At 44.7% G+C, this 19,654-nt stretch overlaps 1 protein-coding gene across 2 annotated transcripts in view; it reads right to left on the bottom strand.

Moving 5' to 3' along the window:
- The window catches only part of CACNG4 (calcium voltage-gated channel auxiliary subunit gamma 4), a 44,290-nt gene extending 24,841 nt beyond the window's left edge, over positions 1 to 19,449 (bottom strand). Inside the window, exon 1 of one of the 2 annotated variants that reach the window (XM_069799335.1) lies at positions 19,125 to 19,449. In XM_069799335.1, the coding sequence (XP_069655436.1) occupies positions 19,125 to 19,347 (223 nt within the window). In that variant the 5' untranslated portion in view covers positions 19,348 to 19,449. Of the gene's footprint in view, positions 1 to 3,990; positions 4,235 to 19,124 lie in introns of those variants that run through there. The other variant, XM_069799336.1, reaches the window with a different exon arrangement.
- Between the last annotated feature and the right edge of the window lie 205 nt (positions 19,450 to 19,654).

Here is a 19,654-nt window from a genome sequence, read left to right on the forward strand (position 1 = left end):
ACCTCGCATGACTTCAAGGCATCAAATGTTAATGAAAGTTTGCCAGGCTTCAAGGGCTGTGAAATGGAAGTTAAAAATCCTGCACCATAGGATGGCTCTAAAAATACTCAGTCGTGTCGAGATATCAACTGGCTCCAGCAGCTCTCCTGCACACAGCGCTGCCGATGCATCAGGGCTTTCTCTCCTAAATAAGCTCTTGAGAAAGTTTGCCTAGTGACTATAGATCACTCACGCTCCATAGACTGGATTCACCGGGTTATGTGCCAGCAAATACCTACTGGAGAGTGAGGATCTGCTGTGTCATTTAACTCTAACGGTGCTGCAAGGGAAGCGCCAGCGTCTGAGGGGGATGCCCCGAGGTGTGCCTGCTCTGCTGTCACTCTGGCCAGAGGACTCATAAACGTGATGTCCATCCTCAGGATGAGCACAGCCTGAAACACCAGCCCTGTGGGTTTGCAAAGCTGAGGTCTGATGCCAGCCCGCTCACCGTTAGGGTCCAGCTCCCGAGCTCTGCTCTTTGGTGTCATTTCTTGTCCAGGGCGCTGGGGTTTGTAGGCAGGGTTTCTACTTTTTAGGCATGGCAACACCTAAACCCCTCTGCAGATCTGCTCCTACAGCTCTCGAGCAGGAGAGCCGTACCCTCATGAGATGTCAGTGCTTTTCTGCAGCAGCTCCACATGCCTCAGGCGATCTTAGCTGATGCGTCCTGCTAACCAGCGAATACTCGCTATGCCAGGTGTGCCTTCATTGGCTTCTGAGGGGCTCCAGCAGAGATATTGCCATCCCCGTGTGCTTTAAAGGTGTTTTTTGTTGGATTTTTTTTTTGTTTTGTTTTCTAACAGGGCTCTCATGAGTGGGAACCCAGGAGCTGCTTTTCTCACACCACGGACTCCTTTTTCTTCTCCAAGAAGTGCAGCGTACTTTCTCCCCGTGAAGCAAATGAGGAGCCTGAACACAATGATTTGGATCGTAACTTCAAGCACAATCTCGAATACGGTGTCTAACCCGTTCCCATCACAGGAGAAGCCAGGGGAGGCTGTGACTCAGCTGCGCCTCTGAGTCACGCAGCACGATGCTCCCCTGCTCTCGGGGGACAGCACTTTGCCTTTAGCCTCTACCGGCAACAAACTACAGCTCTGCCTCGTTGGCTCAGACCTTAGTGAGATGTCTGGACCCCAAACTCTGGCCATTCCCTGCTGACACCGCGAGCGTGTCCCCAGCCCGCAGCGCCAGACCCAAGCTGGGTATTTGGTTCAGGTGTGAAACCTGAAAGTTTTGTGTTCCCAGGCATGGGCAGGCTGCCTGGTCCCACTCCAGCCCTGTGTAAGTACATTGCGAGTCAGGCTCAAATCGCTATTTTTGAGCAAGTCACTAGAAATAATTCATGTACGTGCAAGTTAAAATTCTGCTTAAAAATCACCCTCTGCCTCAGAAGCTTAAAACCTGGGGGATCTACAGCAGCAGCTATCAAATTTCATTTTACCAGGTTTTTTCCAGCTGTTATGGTAAGCTTAGGTCCTCATCCTGCATTTCTTCACTTTAAGGCTCTTTTCTCATGCAAATATCTCCAGTTCTAGTGCTGGCAGGACCAGCTGCACATGGAAGTGTTGTGAAGAATCTGCCCCTTCAATTGGACTAGATAAAGTCTTGCACCAAACACTGAGACGCATGATATTTCTTAAGTGAAAGTTCAAGTAATAAACCTTTTTCCTTTAAGGATTTCAAAATAAATTTCTGAATATTGAATTAATTTATTTGACAGTATGAACCAAGGTTTTGGAAAGCTGGAAGGTGCAGGTTTGTGGGTGTTTACTGTGTGAGCAGCAGCGCAAAAGGAAAATGCTTTTTCATCCATATGAGCTTCTGTAAATTGTATTCTATTCTTAGGAGAGTAAACATAATGTAAAAAAAAAAAAGATCTAATAATTTAAACCTTCCAGGAAAAGAGGCAGGAGCGATGGGAACCTCTGAAATGATAAATGTATGAATTTATTCTACTGTCACTGTGGGGTTTTAAATTAGTTTTATTTTTCTTTTATTTCTTGTTGTTGACAAGTTGGGTTGCATTGCTATACAGCTACAATGTTTACAGATAAGAAAATCTTGAAGGTCAAAAATTCAGTTCTTAGTTATTCTTGTATAAGGTAATCTTGTGTTGGTGACAATGCAGAGTGATCTCATGTCGCCATGGGTACCTGAATCATGCCTGTGTAACAGCAACATTCTCTATTCCTATCCCCTCCCCTTAAGTTCTTACATAGAAAAAAAAGATATCTACAAGAAAATCTTCATGCATGATGCAAATGATGGACCGGAGGAAACGCTTTAAGAAAGCGCACTGTGCCAGCGGTCTTCCATAGCGCGCCCATGCACAGTTGGGGTGATGAATTAGTTTGTACTTGACTGTGACCAGTAAGAATTTTGCCACGAATGATCCAAAACACAGACCGAGTCCAACGTGTTATTAGTGTTCATTATAATGCCTACGTGTAGACATCGAAACTGCCAAAGTTCAGGTGGGTAACTTTGTCCCCATGGCAGCCTTGACCAGGGGGATGTGCAGCAAACTCAGCTGCAGCTGTAACTTGTGTTAGACCAGCACGAGGAAACTGGAAAATTGCTGAAATCCAGATTATGGGAGAGAAGCGAGACCAGCACCAGCCCACAGCAGGTCACAGCAGGGACATGGCTGGGAAGCACAGAAGTGTGGTGAAATGAAGGTGGAAAAAAAAATAAGGAGACAACTTTAATTACACCTTCCTATGTTTCTGCAGGTTCAGTACGGTGCTCTAATACCTGCTGGAGGTAGCTTCTCTTGACAGTTTTTAACATCCAAAGGAAAGAAAAGAAAATGAAGAGGAAGCAAAGTGTACGGGCCTTGATCGTGACAAGGCTACAGATCTTTGAATGTTAGCTTTTCTCCCTGCTACAGCATGAAAGTTTTTGGTCTCTGCTAAACCGTGCTTTGAGGCAATGTGGATGGATCACGTACATGAAAGACCAGAAGCAATAGTTTCTAGAGGCTGACGGCATGGTTGTGGATCAAGACTTCTGCCTTTTTCTTTATCAATGGGAGGACTGAAGTCTAAATTTGGGTCTTTGTGCTGAAAGTCTTTATGCAATCTTATTTTAAGGGGAAAAAACCCCACACAACAACAACAACAACAACAAAGAGTACTCTCCAGGAAGGGGGATCAAGCAGTGCAAGCTGAACGTTTTTCTTGATAGCAGGATTTCCTTCTTACTAAAACATTTCTGACTCCAGTAGTATGCAGCAGCCAGGTAAACCAGAAACCTCAGCTGGAATGTTTGGATGTGCAGTTTCTGGCAATGGGACAATATAGTGGAAATCAGATAAACCAGCTTGTACATACCACCTTGCTGTGATTAGGACTGTCCTTGCGTTTCACTCTTGTACAATCATTTTTCAGAATAAGAGCCTTTCTTTTACACGGTCAGGGGGCTTAATTCAACCCTGGAATAAATGGGCAGCTAACAATGGGCCAAACTCAGCTTGGATGTTGCTCTAGTTAATTAAGAAGAGTAGCATCAGGGCTAAATTTGGCAGGGAGCATTTAAGTGACTGCCTTCAGAGACAGAGAAGAAAAACCCTTGCTTAGCTCACTGCATCCAGCTCTTCAAATGCAAATTAACCTGTCAACATCTGCATGCAGCCACACAGGACAGCTGCAAAAAGCAGCTCCCAGAAGAAGGGTTGGAAATGTTTAGTTCCAAACAGCTATTTTCTAAAATAATTTCTAGTAAATAAGAATACATTTAAAGTGGTAAACTGAGCATCTGCTACATGAAACGAATGGAGGACAGCATGTGAAAAGAAACATATGTCAACATATGCACTTCAGATGCATTGACTACTTGCCTCCAAAACAGAGCAAATTTAAACATATTTGCAGCAAACACTGAGAAAAAATTGCCTCTGCAACCCAAAGAAGAACCTCAAATAACGGCACAATTTAAGCTTGGCCATACCTTGCCTTTCCCGTGGTGGAAGAGAGCAGTTCATTGTGCTTCGGCTGCTGCCTGGCTTCTTTTACTGAGGCACACGTTGGGAATGCCAAGCCCAGACAGCTTTTGTTTGGAGCAAACAATGTCCCTTTACCAGTACATTTAAAAACCGAGCAAACCAAGGCACTGCTGGAGCCAAATCGTACCAGATTCAGTTCATAAGAGGGAAGATACGAAAATACCCCTGTGCTTTTTATAAAGTATCTTATATGCCAGCAGAAGAGAGGGTGACATCCTTACTCGGACTGATTCAGCAATGTGTACAGCAGGAACTGAGCTCCGTCGCTGGAAGGGGATTGCTTGTGACTCAATCTCTTTCCTCAATACACTGCAACTCAGGGAAATGGCATTTCAGTATTTCGTCAAGCCCATTATCCTCAGACAAAAATCTCTACTGACTTAACCGAAGCTCTTACTTACAAAACAAGTACAGGATACGGCTCCTTCAGCAGGCGAGAGAAGGAGACGCTGGATTTCAGCTCTAAAGGGTGCAACTCTTCTTTGCAAAGCAGTGTGCAGGAATATTTCGCTCTTGCTTTCAGTATAACAGGGCATAGGACAAGCTCTGATGTCCCTGTTTTTTGTCAGGGGAACAGTCTCCCTACCAAACCCGGGATGCACGTGCTGTTTGTCAATCTGCCGAGGCTTCGCTAAGCTTTTGGTTATGCGGCCGTGATCTCATGGTGCAGCCATCTCCTACCGTCCCCTTTGGAGAGAGGGAAACCAGAATGGAAACAAGCCACGAGCAGCTTCTGCAGAAATCATTTTGTGATGATAATGTGGTATAATTAAACAAGACTCATAAATCCCACCGTTATAAAAACCCATGGCTTGTGCCAACACTTTTACTCACCAGCCCGAATCAGGGCTGAGGAAATAGTAAAGAACTTTGACTCAGTCGACAGCGTCAGGCTTTGTCCTATTCACCTCAGCGTACTGTAGCATCTTACTAACTAACACAAAATGAGAAGGCGAAAGAGAAAAGCCTCTGGAAAAGCCAGAAACCTGCCAGACACAACTGTGGTTCCCAGGGAGAACCTCAGAAAGGAGATATCCTTTCCTGGCCCTTCGCAGCGCCTTCCCCTCTTTGCTCGGGTTTGCTTCAATATTTTTTTTCCCCCTGATCCTGGGAACTACAATTACGGAAACGAAGAGCTTCCATTGTAACAGCGGTGAACTGACACGGCCCAGCAGCGGAGCCGGGGTTTTAATCCCCTTGGCTTGCAGAGCAGCACAGTGTGCTATTGAGTGCGTGTCCACCATGGCAACAGCTGTGGTGCTCCAAGAATTTGATTTCCACGGTGCCCCTGGGCCTTGCCTTGACATCTTCATTGTTCCACAGCGAAATAAATAAATAAAAATCCAAGGGTAGCGTAAAGGCAGTGCAAAATATGGAACGCTATACAACAGGGTTACCCAATGGTTAATTTAAGAAGGAACATATCATTAAAAACGTATGAAGGTGGCTACATACTGATGCTGTATAAATATTTAAAGGGATGCCTCTCGCAAGGGCAGCGTTCCAAGCTACACCTAAAATAACGTGTGCGAAGGAAAATTAAAAGAATATTTCACCATTCGGACTTGTTTAATCTGCCTTCGAAAGGCTTCTTCAGCCCAGCTACTGAACATTAGTATGGGAAAGGATATCAGACAAAACTCATTTTTGGTGTAATTCTACCAAAGTCAGCAGAGTTAAACTGAAGATGATTTTTCTGGCCTTTTAAATAGAGTGTAATTTTCTCCATGGGTAGTTATTAAACGCTGTTGAGAGAGATTGCTGCTGCTGTTGGAAAGGCTTTCTGGAGAGGTCACTCTGTCCCATGTGAATAGCACCAGTGAAAAACCAGAAGGTTTGTAGTTTTTACAACTTGAAGAGTCCCTGAGGGCTGTAACCACACCACACATCACTGCCTGACCCAAAGCTAAGAGCATACATCTATTCTGAGTTGAGATATCCTGGCTTGACATCCACTCCTACATTACAAGAATTCTGCCTGTAGAAATTGCTTAAAATATTGGAGGGGGCATTGCAAAAGATATCCATGTGGACATTTGGTCCCATCTTCGTCAGAGAGGACAGATTCCTTAATTACACTTTCAGAGGCTCAACTGCTCGATGTTGACATTTTGGGGCTGGTTAGGGTTTGTATCCCTTTCACCAGCTGTCCTAAGCCCTGGTTGAGAAGGGCATTCCCTAGCCGCCTTATTTTGGACTCTCATTCCTGCAGCCTTGTCCGCACATAGACCAATTTGAAGGGTGCAAAAGTGTCCAGCTGAGCACCTACTGCGTGTCCTCATGACAGACCGCTGCAGGCTGAATAAGTCCTAGACTAAAAGGTTCCTATTTTTTCTGGCATTGGCAAGATTAGTGTCTGGGAAAGGCACCGTTGCTGTCAGCAGCTCTTGAGGCACCTCAAGGATCTGGATCTCAAGTGGACGGCATTGCCCCTTGCGTGGAGCGCCGAGCCAGGTACCCAAATTGCATAGATGGGCAGGAGGCAAGATGTAGCGGAGCATTAACCCCGCTGCAAGTTGACACAGGCAGGTGCCCACCCAGCACACACATTTCCAGAATGGCTCTTTCAAGGCACTTGAAGTGGATTTTCTTCCTGCCTGCCTACAAAGGGAGCTCGGCTGCCTAGCCAAGGACCCTGCCCTGTCTTCCAGAAAGCAGAAGCTCAATTCTGAGGCAATGCAGCACCAAACTTTGTCTGGATCATGCATAAATCAAGATAAATCTTGGCTTAAATGGGGGCCAAACCCAGAGAATTAGTTAACCATTTTACGAAAAGCCGAACTAGCGAGACTCCTGGGATGAAAACAGGAACACATGAGACCTCATCATTTATAGATGTATTAACTTCCCACTGGTGAAATTAAAATGCAAAATAGTGTCTCTAAACAAAATTGTGAAGCTCTGTCCCTTGAGATAGTTAAAAATTAAATGGGCAAAGCATGTACCAGAGGATCTATTCTTACCCTTGTAGGACTTTGGGCTAGATCGTAGGTATTTTCTCTCTCTCACAGCTACAATGCTGAGCTCCAAGAAAGGATTTGTCTGTGCAATACAGTGAAGCTCAGCAATAATTACCCATTGTGCTATGTGATGAGCCATCCTTTTGGTTCTTCAGTAACCCGTGCACCTGGACTTTAACTAAAACCAAATAATATGCACAGAAAACATTTTTATGTAAGAGGAGGTGAACATCACTAAAAATCAGAGAGCCTTTGTATGGCATGCCAAACTGCTGAAGCGAAAAAATGTCTTCAGTGAAAGGGCTCAGATGTGAGCATGTTTCAGTGCACAGCTCCAGGAAAAACTCTGATAATAAATGTGAGCTTGTTATCGTTGCTTTTCAGGGGGAAGTAAAGCCGGAAGCAGGGTCGTGCTGGCTAATTGAAGCTTACATTTTCATTCAAGCACTGCATTTTAATTATAAACTGGTGACACAAGTGTCACTTAGTTCTTATCCTGTTTTAAGTGTGCATACGTATAAGAAATATTTTCAGTTATTAATTTATTCTTGTGATCATATTCATTATCCTACATTATGTCTACCAGGCACGTGTCTAATGACATGTTTGATACGTGCTAATTCTTATGCCTCTTTTAATACGGGGCTTACACAGACATTTTAGGCTGAACACGGTGCCAGTTGGCCACCAAAACAGGTGCACATTAATGCTATCAAATCAGCATTAGGAACTGTGTACCCATATTCTGGCCAGCTGCAACCACTTGCAGCCAGTCACGCCAGAAAAAGGGATAACCTGTGGGAGTAGCTGCACCCAGCTCTGACGCCTGGAGATGCCAATGGCGAGGTCCTGGCTGCCCAGCTCTGGCCCTGATCCTGAACCACTTGCCCTTCGTCCAGCTTCTGCGTGTGAGCGCTCCTCTGATCCTGCAGAGTCGAGCGTGTTGGCTCTTTGCTTGGCCAAAGCCCTGGGTAAGACTTAGAATTCAGGTGGAAAATATCTGGCCTGTTTTTTCCTTCTCTATGGGGTTTTGCTGCTGTGCCCAAAGGCTGTCTCCAGCTAGAACGCTGCCATTTATGAACAGAAATAAAAAAAAAATGAGGAAAAAGGTCACTTGGAATTAGCTACCAAGAGACACAAAAAGTCAGTCGTTGAAAATCAGACCAGGAGTCCAAGTAAAAACAAGGGGAATATCCCTAGAAAGCAAGTTATGAGGCTAAACCTCTTTCAAACACATCAGATGGAATGGGATAGCTATTTTCCTTCTTTCTTAATTTGCTACCAAACTATAAAGAGGATTCTATTTTAATAAGTACTACCATAGTGGGACATTGCAAATGAATTGTTTGAACGGCTATAATTAGTGATTATGAATATAGTGATACTGTGAATACAGCCCTAGCATTATTCCTAAATACTACGTGTTGTATTTCAGGTCTTGCGTCTTTAAGGATCCCAAAGCATCTCCAAAACCATCTGCATTTGCCACCGGTAAAGGTAAGGACAAGAGTACAGCAAAACATGCAGGGCAAAGGAGAAACGCTTACTGACCTATGAAGCAAACCTTCAGTCTACTGAGAAGAACCACAGGATGTTTAATCTCATGATTAGCAGATAGTGGCATAGTCTTGGATAAATATTTTTGGAAACACCTACGTAACTTAAAAAATGAAATTGAAAAAACTGACTCCCAATGCAATGTAAGCTTCAAAGGCAAAGCTTCACTGGAAATACGGCTACAGTTCGTAAGCTACGGTCTTTGAAAAGACTACTCATCATCTCGGAGCATCTTTTGTCGACAGACAAAAATGTGTTTTCGCAGTGGGCAGAGCTGGGGGGACATGGACCAGCTCTGATCCAAACGCAGCGTGGGCAGATCCAAGCAGCGCGAAGCCTGAGCCAAGAAACTCAGCCTCTTGCCAGGTTTATTGGCTTGGGTTCAGTGCATGCATAAATGTAAGAGGGGCTTTTGGACTGGGGCCGTCTGCGTCCTACCGGTCTGTCTGGAAGAGGTTGGTCTGTCTGCAAAGAGCACGCTGGTGAACCCAAAATTGCTGTAATGGCAAATAACTAATGCTCTGTTGCCTGCCGGCAGGAGGATAAAGATAAGCACCCAACTGCTTGGGGTTAGCAATTCTAGCTTTAAGAAGCTATTTCCAAACTGTTACTTAGCTCCCTGATTTATTAATTGATATTTTATCATGTCTAGGATAGCTCTGCTTGGTACTGATGTTTTCCGGTAATTCCCCTAATAAAACCCAATTGAAATTGTTAATATTGTTGCCGAGCTTGAATTATACGGAGTAAACCGCTGTCAGCCGGGTGTATGTCAGGTGGCAGAGCGGGACCAGGGGATGTTAAATTTGGGAGGAAGTAGATGAAGAGTCTGGGGCTCTCCCCCATGCAATCTGCACTGGAAACCAAGTTCCTGAAGTTTTGGTGGTTCACGATTGCCAACAAAGAACCTACCCACCATCAGCAGAGGCATATCTGGAGAATATCAATCTGTTTTGGGCTATTTACTCCACTGGCTCAAGTAACAGAGTTCAGAGTTCAGGCTTCGACCCTGTTCATGATCCATGCGGATAAAAATGTGATGTGACATAATGCAACTTGCTGTTTCATCAGCCTGCTAAAAACAAACAAAGAAACCAACTCTAGCCAATTTTGCATTAAAATGTATGAAAGTATGTAAAGGACCATTGCTTATGTTTACCTGAGTTCAGAAGATCCACTGAACAAAGATGATTAAAGCCCACTATTGCCATTAGTGAGTCATATACAAAGGAATATTACTAACTTTCATATATATAGCTACCTTTGAAAACTCAGTCTAAATAGTCACAAGGTCTTCCAGCGTTAAGAGTTTCCTATTTCATTTGCTTGCGGGCAGCTGAATGCTGGGGGCTGAGCTTTAAAAAAAACCCAACAGCATGGCAATTCTTACAACAAAATTATCCAGTGTCTCACTAATAGCTGTCACTGATACTCAGTGAGCCATGAGATAGGTATGCACAGCTCTAAGATAGGTATAGGCAATAAGTTGTATTTTAGATTTGATTATATTTAGGCAACGTACCTCTGGCAAGATCCTATTTCAAGTCATAATTGCAACATGTCATGGTTCCTTTTTAATGCCTTGCAGCAACAATAGATAAACTGTGCCTCTGGGATGCAAGTAAGACACAAGAACAATCCTAACATTATTGAATGCTATATATTTGGACAGGAGAAAAAATTCAGTCTTCCATATTCTACACAAAATTGCATTATTTAAAATGAATAAATGGGAGAAAACTGATCTAAAACCTCCAGTAGAGAATTGGCAGTGACTTAAAAATGGTTATTAACTAAATCTGAAAAAAAACCTGGCAGCTAAACAAGGGTGGTAATTCCTCACTGAACTGGGTACCTCTCCCACTCGAACAGGGGATGCTTGTTGCTCCTGAATATCTTTGAAATATTTGGCATTATCAAGCTAACAGGACTGGCTAAGTGGGAAGGATTCAAAGGGCATAACTAAGTGGCACAATTCCAAAACAGCAATTAAAAGGTGGAATGCTTGAAAAAGAACAATAAAAGAGGTTAATTTGTATCGTCAGGGCCTGGCAATCTGCACAGGAAATACTGTAATTCCATAATGCGCTCTTCCTTCATCTGTCTCTCAATATCATGACCGCATGTTTACAATCTGGCTTTCCTTCACATACAACATTTGACAAAAAAAAAAAAGACTCGGTTCTATTGAAGAAGAACTTGGAGTGCTGTTTTTAAAGTAAGCAGGAGCCTGGATAAACACATGGGAAACAAAGTAAAACAGGTAGAGAAAAGAGAACCCAAACCTCATACCTTTTGACAAGTACATGATGATACATTTTTCATTGGCAGGATGGCACAGGGATGCTCGAGAGTTAAGAAGAGAAATCAAAAATCCTAAATTTCTACCTGGGGCTGTATCTACCAGTTTCCTAAAGAAAGACTCCCGCACTGTCATTGAAAAGCTAATTTAGAAGGTACCTTTTTAGCAGAAGGAAAGTTATAACATTTCAGCAAGGAAAGGCAAAAAGAGAAAGAGAACAAAGATGTTAAGACAACAGAATGCCACAAGAAGGAGGAGAAAGAGGGGCTGGACTATCTGCCAGGCTAAATCAAGAACTGCTTCAATGCTTTCACTGCATTTGACACACACATGCAACAACCGGCAAAAATGCCCCCAGATTTGAAGGGAAATCTAGCTAAAGTCTGTCTAGGCTGGGCTATCCATCCTGCAGGCAGCTCGCCCTGAGGCTTGCTATTTTGAGATATTAAAGAGGCCACTTACCATTAATATTATAATAAATCCCTATATAGCGAAAGTCACCGTCTCAAATGTTGCTGTGGTCCCCAGCATCTCTGTGTGCCCCTCAAAATAGCCAAAACAACCACTCTGAAAGAAAAAACACGAGCCAAAGCCCAGGAAAGAGCTACTTCCCACTGTAAAATTTTGAAGGCAAAATGAACCGATGTAGTTTGGGAGTGGAGACAAATAACCAAAGGAAACAACTGTCTGGGAATAGAAGAGAGAGAATGAAATATATTGTAATTTAACTGATCAAAATATGCTGAAGAAGTGAGAGACTTTAGGATAAGGCAGAAAATAGCGAGAAGCCCTGCACAGCACTGGAGCTGTCTACTGAAAACATCCTTTTGTTCTGAAGTCATAAATGTGTATCAGCCTCTCAGACATATGGGCAGTTGTGCATTTATCCTGTTTATTTTACTACTCCTGTGCATCCTGCCTTGCCATCTGTTGGTAAGAATTTGGATGCTGAACCATAAGTCTGCGACATAATAAATACCAGTAAACAGAAATCTAAAATGAAGATAAGCACAAAGTAATGTTTGGAAGCAGGACCAGTTTTTCAGTTCCATCGTAAGATTTATTTCCCAAGATGAGTCTTGGCTCAGAAAAGAAGGACCAGCAGGAAAAGGTCCAATTGAAGGGACAGATCTATGATCCCTTCTCTTATATTGGCTTCATATTGGCATAATTCCACCGCCTTCCTAGAAAGCAGTTAAATTTACGTAGGTGGAGAATCAGACGTAATCCTGTCCCTCAAGGAAGACATGCTTAAACACAAAATACTGCATGTATAAAACATAAGTTGCAAGCAAAATGCTTCAAACCCAGTTAAAGTAGTGTTCATGCACTTTCTCTGAGCTGGGCAGCCCTATCGCCGTGTCCCAGTTTCTCCACATCTTCTTTTCCCTTTTATTGTTAGTATGAGAGGAAAGTGGGTGGGAAAGGAGCACAGTTATCCCTCCTAGTCAGGGGCAGAAGGATAAAGTAACTGGCCGCAAATCAGGCATGAAACCTAGCGAAGCCCAGACCCACGAGCCTGTCCATCCTCCTCCTCCCTCTCCATTTCCAGTCTGGGGATACAGAAATCACTGCTCAGCTCTGACACGCAAACCACACAGACACCAAGTAAATATCTGGGTGCTGAGAGGTATTAATAACAGACTTCAAATTGCACTCAGTACCTACGTACTCCTACCTCCTCAAAAGAATTAAAAATGAGATGAAAGCACTAGCCTCCCCTCCCAATATTTTTTTTTCTCTGTTTCTGTAAAGATACACAAGGCTACAAAATGGAGATATCAGATATAGTCCCCCTTTTCCCCAGCTTTTTAAGAAGGTTCATGTGTTTTGCACCTGGCAAGACTCTGACCAAAGCTACAGGTTGGACAGCACGACCTGGGCAGAAGTAACACAGAGTGACCCAGCGAATGGGACAGGATCGACCAGAGAAATAATTACTGTCTTGAAATTGTACAGGAACAAAAAACTACATTGTCATATTTGCCTGTTTTACCAGTTTACACTGGTGACAATTAGTAGAGGGGCCAGAAGGCAGGGCAAGCCCTGATGAGGTGCAACAGCTACAAGTTCCTGCCAACAGGTAAAAGAGTAATAAAAGCCCATGGCAGAATCAGAGAATCGTAGAATGGTTTGGGTTGGAAGGGACCTTAAAGATCATCTCGTTCCAACCCCCCTGCCATGGGCAGGGACACCTTCCACTACACCAGGTTGCTCAAAGCCCCATCCAACCCGGCCTGGAAGGTTGCACATCAGTTAAAGGTACCGGCTGCTGGAAGAAGCCCAAAGACTACATTACATTACATTGCAAAGGTCTCCCCACGAACCCCCAAATGGCTTACTATGGCTCTGACGGATACTACCACAAATGCCATCTGTCAACCACCTACAATGTGCAGTATAATTACAAACAGAATAGAAAAGTAACTATAGCGCAACACAGCCACAGGTATCCTATTTGTATAGCCCAATGCCTCCTTGACTCTTCACATAACATTTCTGAAACCTAGTAAGATTAATATTATCCACACTACATCTTGCACAGATGAAGAAGCTTTACAGCTGGACTACAAATGTGCTTTCATTGGTTTACAGCCTTCAGGGAGTATCGCTAATGCACAGAAAGTCTTTGGGTTCTAAGTTTTGCATTGGGATATCTGACATGCTGAGAGCCATGGAGAAAAAACCAAAACCTTCCTGTAGCCTGATAGCTCCCTACTGGCTATATAGTAGATTGAGTTCAAGAAAGCAAATTAATTCATTAAAGCGACATACATTCAGTCAATTAGCTTCAGATCCCGGTTTCATAGAGCGTCTCAGGAAGAATGGATGTTTTGTTACATCAATACGGTCATTTGAGACCCTCTGTTACAAATGTTCAAAGAGGTGCATTTAGGAGATCTGTGCTTTTTTTTATTTGGGAAGAGAATAGATAATGCCTTAACCCATCTTTTGGTGACAGTTCCTCCAGCACAAAATTTCTCAGTACTTTAAAATATGTTATACTATGGACAATATTTCAAAGAGATTAAACTCTGCATCCCTAAAGATTGTTCCAAATTCAGAAACTCTCTCTAGCAAATGGAATGCTCTTGAAAAAAATTAACATTAAAAGGCTGTCAAAAATCACTCCATCAATTGCTGGCAAAACTGCACTGCTTCAAACACCGTTGCAAAAATGATGTTGGAGCTCTAAGAACTGCTTTTAAAAGTAATAAGTGCAGCACAGACACTTTTTCAACAGCACGTGTTTTACCAAGGAAACGGAGATGGTATGAGTAGGATGTATGGAAAGAAAGGATGAAAACATGGGGTGAATCTCAGCAAAGTCTTTCTCTAACGTGTTTACATTTGTTTTGAAATATTCATGGATGAAAGTTCACTCTCCGGGACCTATAATGCATGTACAAACTATGTATGAATTGTCCTAGAAGCAGGCTACAGCATACACTGAATAAGCTTTTCAGGGCAGAAACACCCATTTGTGTATTCTCCATTTGCAGCTACTTTCTTTCACAGTGGGAATATAGGCTCACATGGCTGTAAAGACTGAGAAGACCAGCCACCTCTTAACACGCCTGTGGATATAACCTCCAAGGCAGGTCATGTCTGATGTTAAAGTGATACAACGTTTGCTCTTTGACAAATAAAACTTCGGTAACGGCTTTCAAATAGAAAGTCTGCATTGTATTTAGTTTATTACAAACAGTGGTGGTGCTAGGACTTCACAGCTTTGCTTTGAGAATACTAAAGAATATTCATTCTTTTTGGATGAGCTGTGAATTTGCAGTATTGATGGATAGCAGCCTTCCTTTATTTGCTTGCCTCAAACATTTGTATAAGCATTTTTATTTTGTTTTCAAGAGTATCCATGGAAGCAGCGCATGCGCGTGCTGCAGCTCCCATGTTTGTGTGCATTCATCCAGGCCAGAAGACTCGCAAATAATTGTGCAAATGTGCGTTTGTGCAAGTTTTCAAGTCATAAATGATTTACTCGATCCTTCCTCCCAGTTATAAATGTTCCAACCACCCAGTCAAGAAGGACGCGTGGTTCCACGTGAACTAAATAACCAATTGCACCACTTGAAAAGTAAATGGCAAACAGGGAATACTAAAAGCAGTAGACACAATGGGTTCTAAGAGATTCATATGCTGAAGTGTTTAATAAAATACTCTTGAATAAATTTAAATTACAAGTACATTACTTGATTTCACATCTTGATGTCACAGAGCCTGCAGAGCTCTCTATTGTGAGCTGTCCTATTAACTTCAGCACGATTGTTCACCAAGATAAGCAGTTTCAGTGGATAAAGTGGTGTTTTCAAAATCCTTTTTTTTTTTTCTTCCTAGGCAAATATTTTAACAGCAGATCCTCCCTGAGAATAAAACTGTGCAAGGTTTACATAGTTGTGCTGCACATTTACCACAGGAATGGGGGCTGCTGGAAAATGATGGTGGTTTAATCTCTCTGTCTCAGGTTGGCTTGACCACGAAATGATTATTCATAAGACACACAGCATTTGCTGTGTTTGCAAGACTCTGCTCTGCACCATCTTGATAGACACCCAAAGCTTGTGACAACTACCAGAGCTCGAGTGTGGATACGGGACATAAGAGCAGCCACTTGGCATGGGGCTGGTTCGCTCTTATTATTAATTTGTGGGTTGGGGTGCAGATCTCAGGTGTGGATGGCTGCACAGGGGCTTCATCAGAAACTTCTGACTCCAGTGACAGTTTACCTTTAGCTGACAAAACTGCAGTTATCGTGGATGCCGTGGCCCCAGAAAACCAAAAACCAGCTTTGCCAGGGAGCCCCTGGGCCATTTTACTGCAGAGGCTCAGCCGAATCGCATCCACTTCTGCTACACGCACATTCATACCAAGAATTATTTTAAACAGTTTCCTACCCAAGGCAATTACCTTGGATATAAGTTTTAAAAATCCATGCAGAAATACAGCTATTATTTAAAATCCACTCAATGAGCCTCCTACCTCCACCTTTGACAAACACGGTAAAAGAACAAAATTGGGATTAATACAGGCAGGAGTTTGACTGATGTATCATTAATGCTACTTCTTGAGTGACTAAGCTCCATAGTAGTATCGACTCCTAGTACTGAAACATGATTTCATCCCCAAGACAACTGCAGCTCCAAACAAAGATAATATGCTGGATCCCTAAACCGTATGGCTCCCGTTATCATTACAAAGCTAATTTGTTGTAAAATGTTGTCTTAAAGAAGAAAAACAGGAAAACATTGAGGAACACCTAATAATTTGATTAGGAGGTTATCCTTTTCCATTCTGTTTCAACAATTTTGTTTGAAATCTTGGAATTGGGGACACTGAACAGGTGATTGTTCAAAACAGCATACAGGGTGCTTTATGGATCTAGTTGAGAAACATTTTAATGGAAAATTTCAATTGACCTGAAATTTACTCCGTGAAATGCTTTATTCATGTCAAAAGCAATTTGAGAGGCCGTTTAAGGTATTTTCAGCTTTTGCACATTTGTGTCTTAGATTTGTCTTTTTGAGGTAAGAGTGAAATGGTCCTTAAGACCATTAAAATAAATTAAGTAGGTTTTTGTAGGTATTACTCCAAAACACCAAAAGAGTTTTAAAAATAGGTTTGAAGCCAGACTATTTAATCACATACAAAATCTAGAACTGAAATTATTTTCTTGCTGTGTGTCTCCTCAGAGTTGCAACTGTTATGTTGATTTTACTAAAAGACCCATCCACTCCGAAGGAGTGATGCTCTGAAACAATCAAGGGGGTGTTGCTTTAAATCAGCTTCTAGAAACGGTTTTATTATTTTATGAAACAAAGGAACCTTTCCATGTCGAAATCAAAGTCCCATGATATGGTTTAAAACATGAATATTTTAATGTATCTATAGATTTTATCTTACAAAGACAGAACATACTGAAAATGTAGGAGAGAATGTAGTCTCTGTTCCTCATATCTGTGAACAGATGACAGCTTTCTCAAATTGTCCATTCTTAGCACATATTTGACAACTTTAAAATTTCTAACTTTGTAATTTGATTACGAGCATTTGAATTTTGAGCAGAACAGCTCAATTGCCGTTGGATAGATGGGTCCCATGAAATGCTTTTTTGTCTCCTAAACTGATGAGGACTCAAGCTTCACTTGCACGCAAGTGCTGGGTGCAATTTTCCCACAGATAGCCTCGCAAATAAAATGTGCTCAGGAAGGCGCTGCCCCAGTGATGCAATGAGACCGGAGATCAGCCAGCATTACCGGGCACTGTTTGCGATGCTGCCCATTTCTCATGACTTCACTGACGACTTTCTTTTTTTTAATAAGTTCTGACTTAAGCCCAGTTGAAATCAAGGCAAAAATTCCACCAGTTTCAATCAAAGCTGCACTTCATTTCTATGAATGAGATTCCTGGAAGACCATACTGAAATCATGACTTTGGGAAACTCAGGGATTTCTCCCGGAGACGACAGGCCCAGTCTAGCAGATCAAGCTCAGCAACTCCCGCAAGATGCAAACAAACTTATTTTCCACAGAAAACAGGGACCGAAGACACTAGAACAAGCTCGGTGAAGATCACAAGATTCGGTTCAAGTGGGAGATGCTCAGCCTCTCTCAAGCAAACTCAGGAGCTCTCAGATGCAAGCCTTCATTTGCCAGGTGTCATAAAAGCCCATACCGAGAGTTAGATTTCCTTTAGGAGTCATAAAGCCAAGCATTATCATTACCTGTAAACCTTCACATTTCGGTAATTCTTTCTCTCTTTATTGTCTAAAAACATTTTCTTGTCCTACAGCTATTCTATGTATGCATACTACTACTGGGTAGCAAATCTGGTATTTTAAGAGAAAAATGATGTTACACTGTAGCCTCAAATTGTTAGCAAAAGGAGAACGTGAGAACAGATGTGAGGATGAGGTGCTTCTACCACGCTACAGCCTTTTCTGGGGAGGAAAAAAACCTCCGAATACAGCTGCTGGGCTCTGAACTAGAGCTGGGCTCGTCTGGGCTGAGCTGTCTGTCAGTTAGAATAAACCAGGAAACCAGGTTTGTAAAGTTCGCATGTGCTAAGTTGTGCTGATGGAATTAGGTGCACTGCAGCCGATATGCCAAGTGCATTACCGTGGGAAGAAAAGACTCTAGCGTACCCCCACCCCCCCTAAGAGCCACAAAGCCGCTCAGCAAAAGTCAACGGCTTCCCTCTCCGCTCTCCCTTCCATCCAGCATCACGGAGGCTCTCTTAGCTGTTCCTGCTGGAGGGAACGGACCCAGCAGGTGAGAGGGCTCAGAGCCACCGCGGCCCCCGCTGCCAGCGCCTGCCCGCGGCGTGTGGCCCTTTCCTGGGGACGTGCTGGTTTCCCACGGTCGGAGCTCGGCGCGCTCGGCTGACAGATGTTGTTTCCCATCTGGGCTTTCCAATCTGCTGTGCCAAATCCTCTAAACACCCATGTGCTTCTTTGTCCCGGTAGTTACCCGCCGCGCCTTCTCTACAACTCCATTTTCAGAGAGGGAACCACATGTTTGGCCTCTGCGGGGAGCGGGGCTGTCCTGCTACCCATCTCAGCCACGAAACCACGTCTCTTTCGATCACCTAATATTATTCAGCCCGACCCTTGGGCTGTATTAAGCAACCCCGAGTCCACGCTGAAGCACTCGAACGCTACCGACACCACCTTCAACCGGGTTCCCGGTGGCTCTGTCTGAGGGTAGACGGGGAATAACTTGGGTTTCCACCGTCCTGCCCCAGAGCTGTGGCTGAGCCCCAAAGCCCCTGAGGCCAAAGCCCCCCCGGGTGGGTATCCCCAGCCCCGAAGCCCTGCAGCGCTCAAATGCACCCAAAAAACCCCAAACCCCACCAGGACCCTCCCCAAAACCCTGAAGCCCTGGGGGAAGAGGGCGGCGGGGGGGGGGGGGGTCCACGGAGCGAGGTCACCCCCTTGGGCAGAACTCCCCCGGGGCCGAGCTCCCCGCATCCCACCGCCCCGTTCCCATGGCAATCTCGGAGATGCCGGTTGCCACGGTAACGCCATCCTCCTCCTCCTCCTCCTCCTCGGGCCGTGTCCGAGGCAGCGGCTCCGGTTCCTCCGGGGCTCTACCCGGTTCCTCCCGGGCTCTACCCGGTGGCTCCGGGGCTCTACCCGGTTCCTCCAGGGCTCTACCCGGTGGCTCCGGGAGCGCAGCCGGTGTGTCCCCGTCCCCCCCCCCGGGGGAAGTTGCTTCCCCCTCCGCTTCCCGGCGTCCCCCCTTCCCGGTACCTTCGAGGCAGCAAATCCTCCAAAGCCCCGAATGGGTGAGATCTCCCCTCGCCTTCTTCGGCGGCCCCTGCGTTTCGTCCGCCGTGATGTTGGTCCCGTTGCAGATGTGAGCGCTGGAGTACAGCCAGTAGTCGGTCCCGATGGCGATGGCCATGAGGCTGAAGGCGGCGAATGCCCCTACCGTAGTCAGAAGCATTTGGACGCCACGGTCACACCACACCATGGTGCTTCATAGTCCCCCGCAACGGGAGCGGGGGGCCGCACGACACCGCCCGGCAGCCGCCGCCGCCGCCGCCCGCGGGAGGGAGCCGAGTCACGGGGGGGGGGGCGGAGGCGGCGGCGGGAACGGGGAAGGGGCGGCGGCAGGAGGGGGGGGCGGGGGGGGAGCCGTTCGCCGCCGCCGCGGGGCCGGGCTCCGCCGCCAGCCGCGCCCCCGCCGCACCGGGGAGGGAGGGGCTGGCCCGGCCGCGGACCCCCCCCCCGCCATGTTCTGCGATGGGGCGGGAGGGACACACACACACACACACAGG

The sequence above is a fragment of the Haliaeetus albicilla genome, chromosome 12 (assembly GCF_947461875.1).
Source record: "Haliaeetus albicilla chromosome 12, bHalAlb1.1, whole genome shotgun sequence".
NCBI lineage: Eukaryota > Metazoa > Chordata > Aves > Accipitriformes > Accipitridae > Haliaeetus > Haliaeetus albicilla.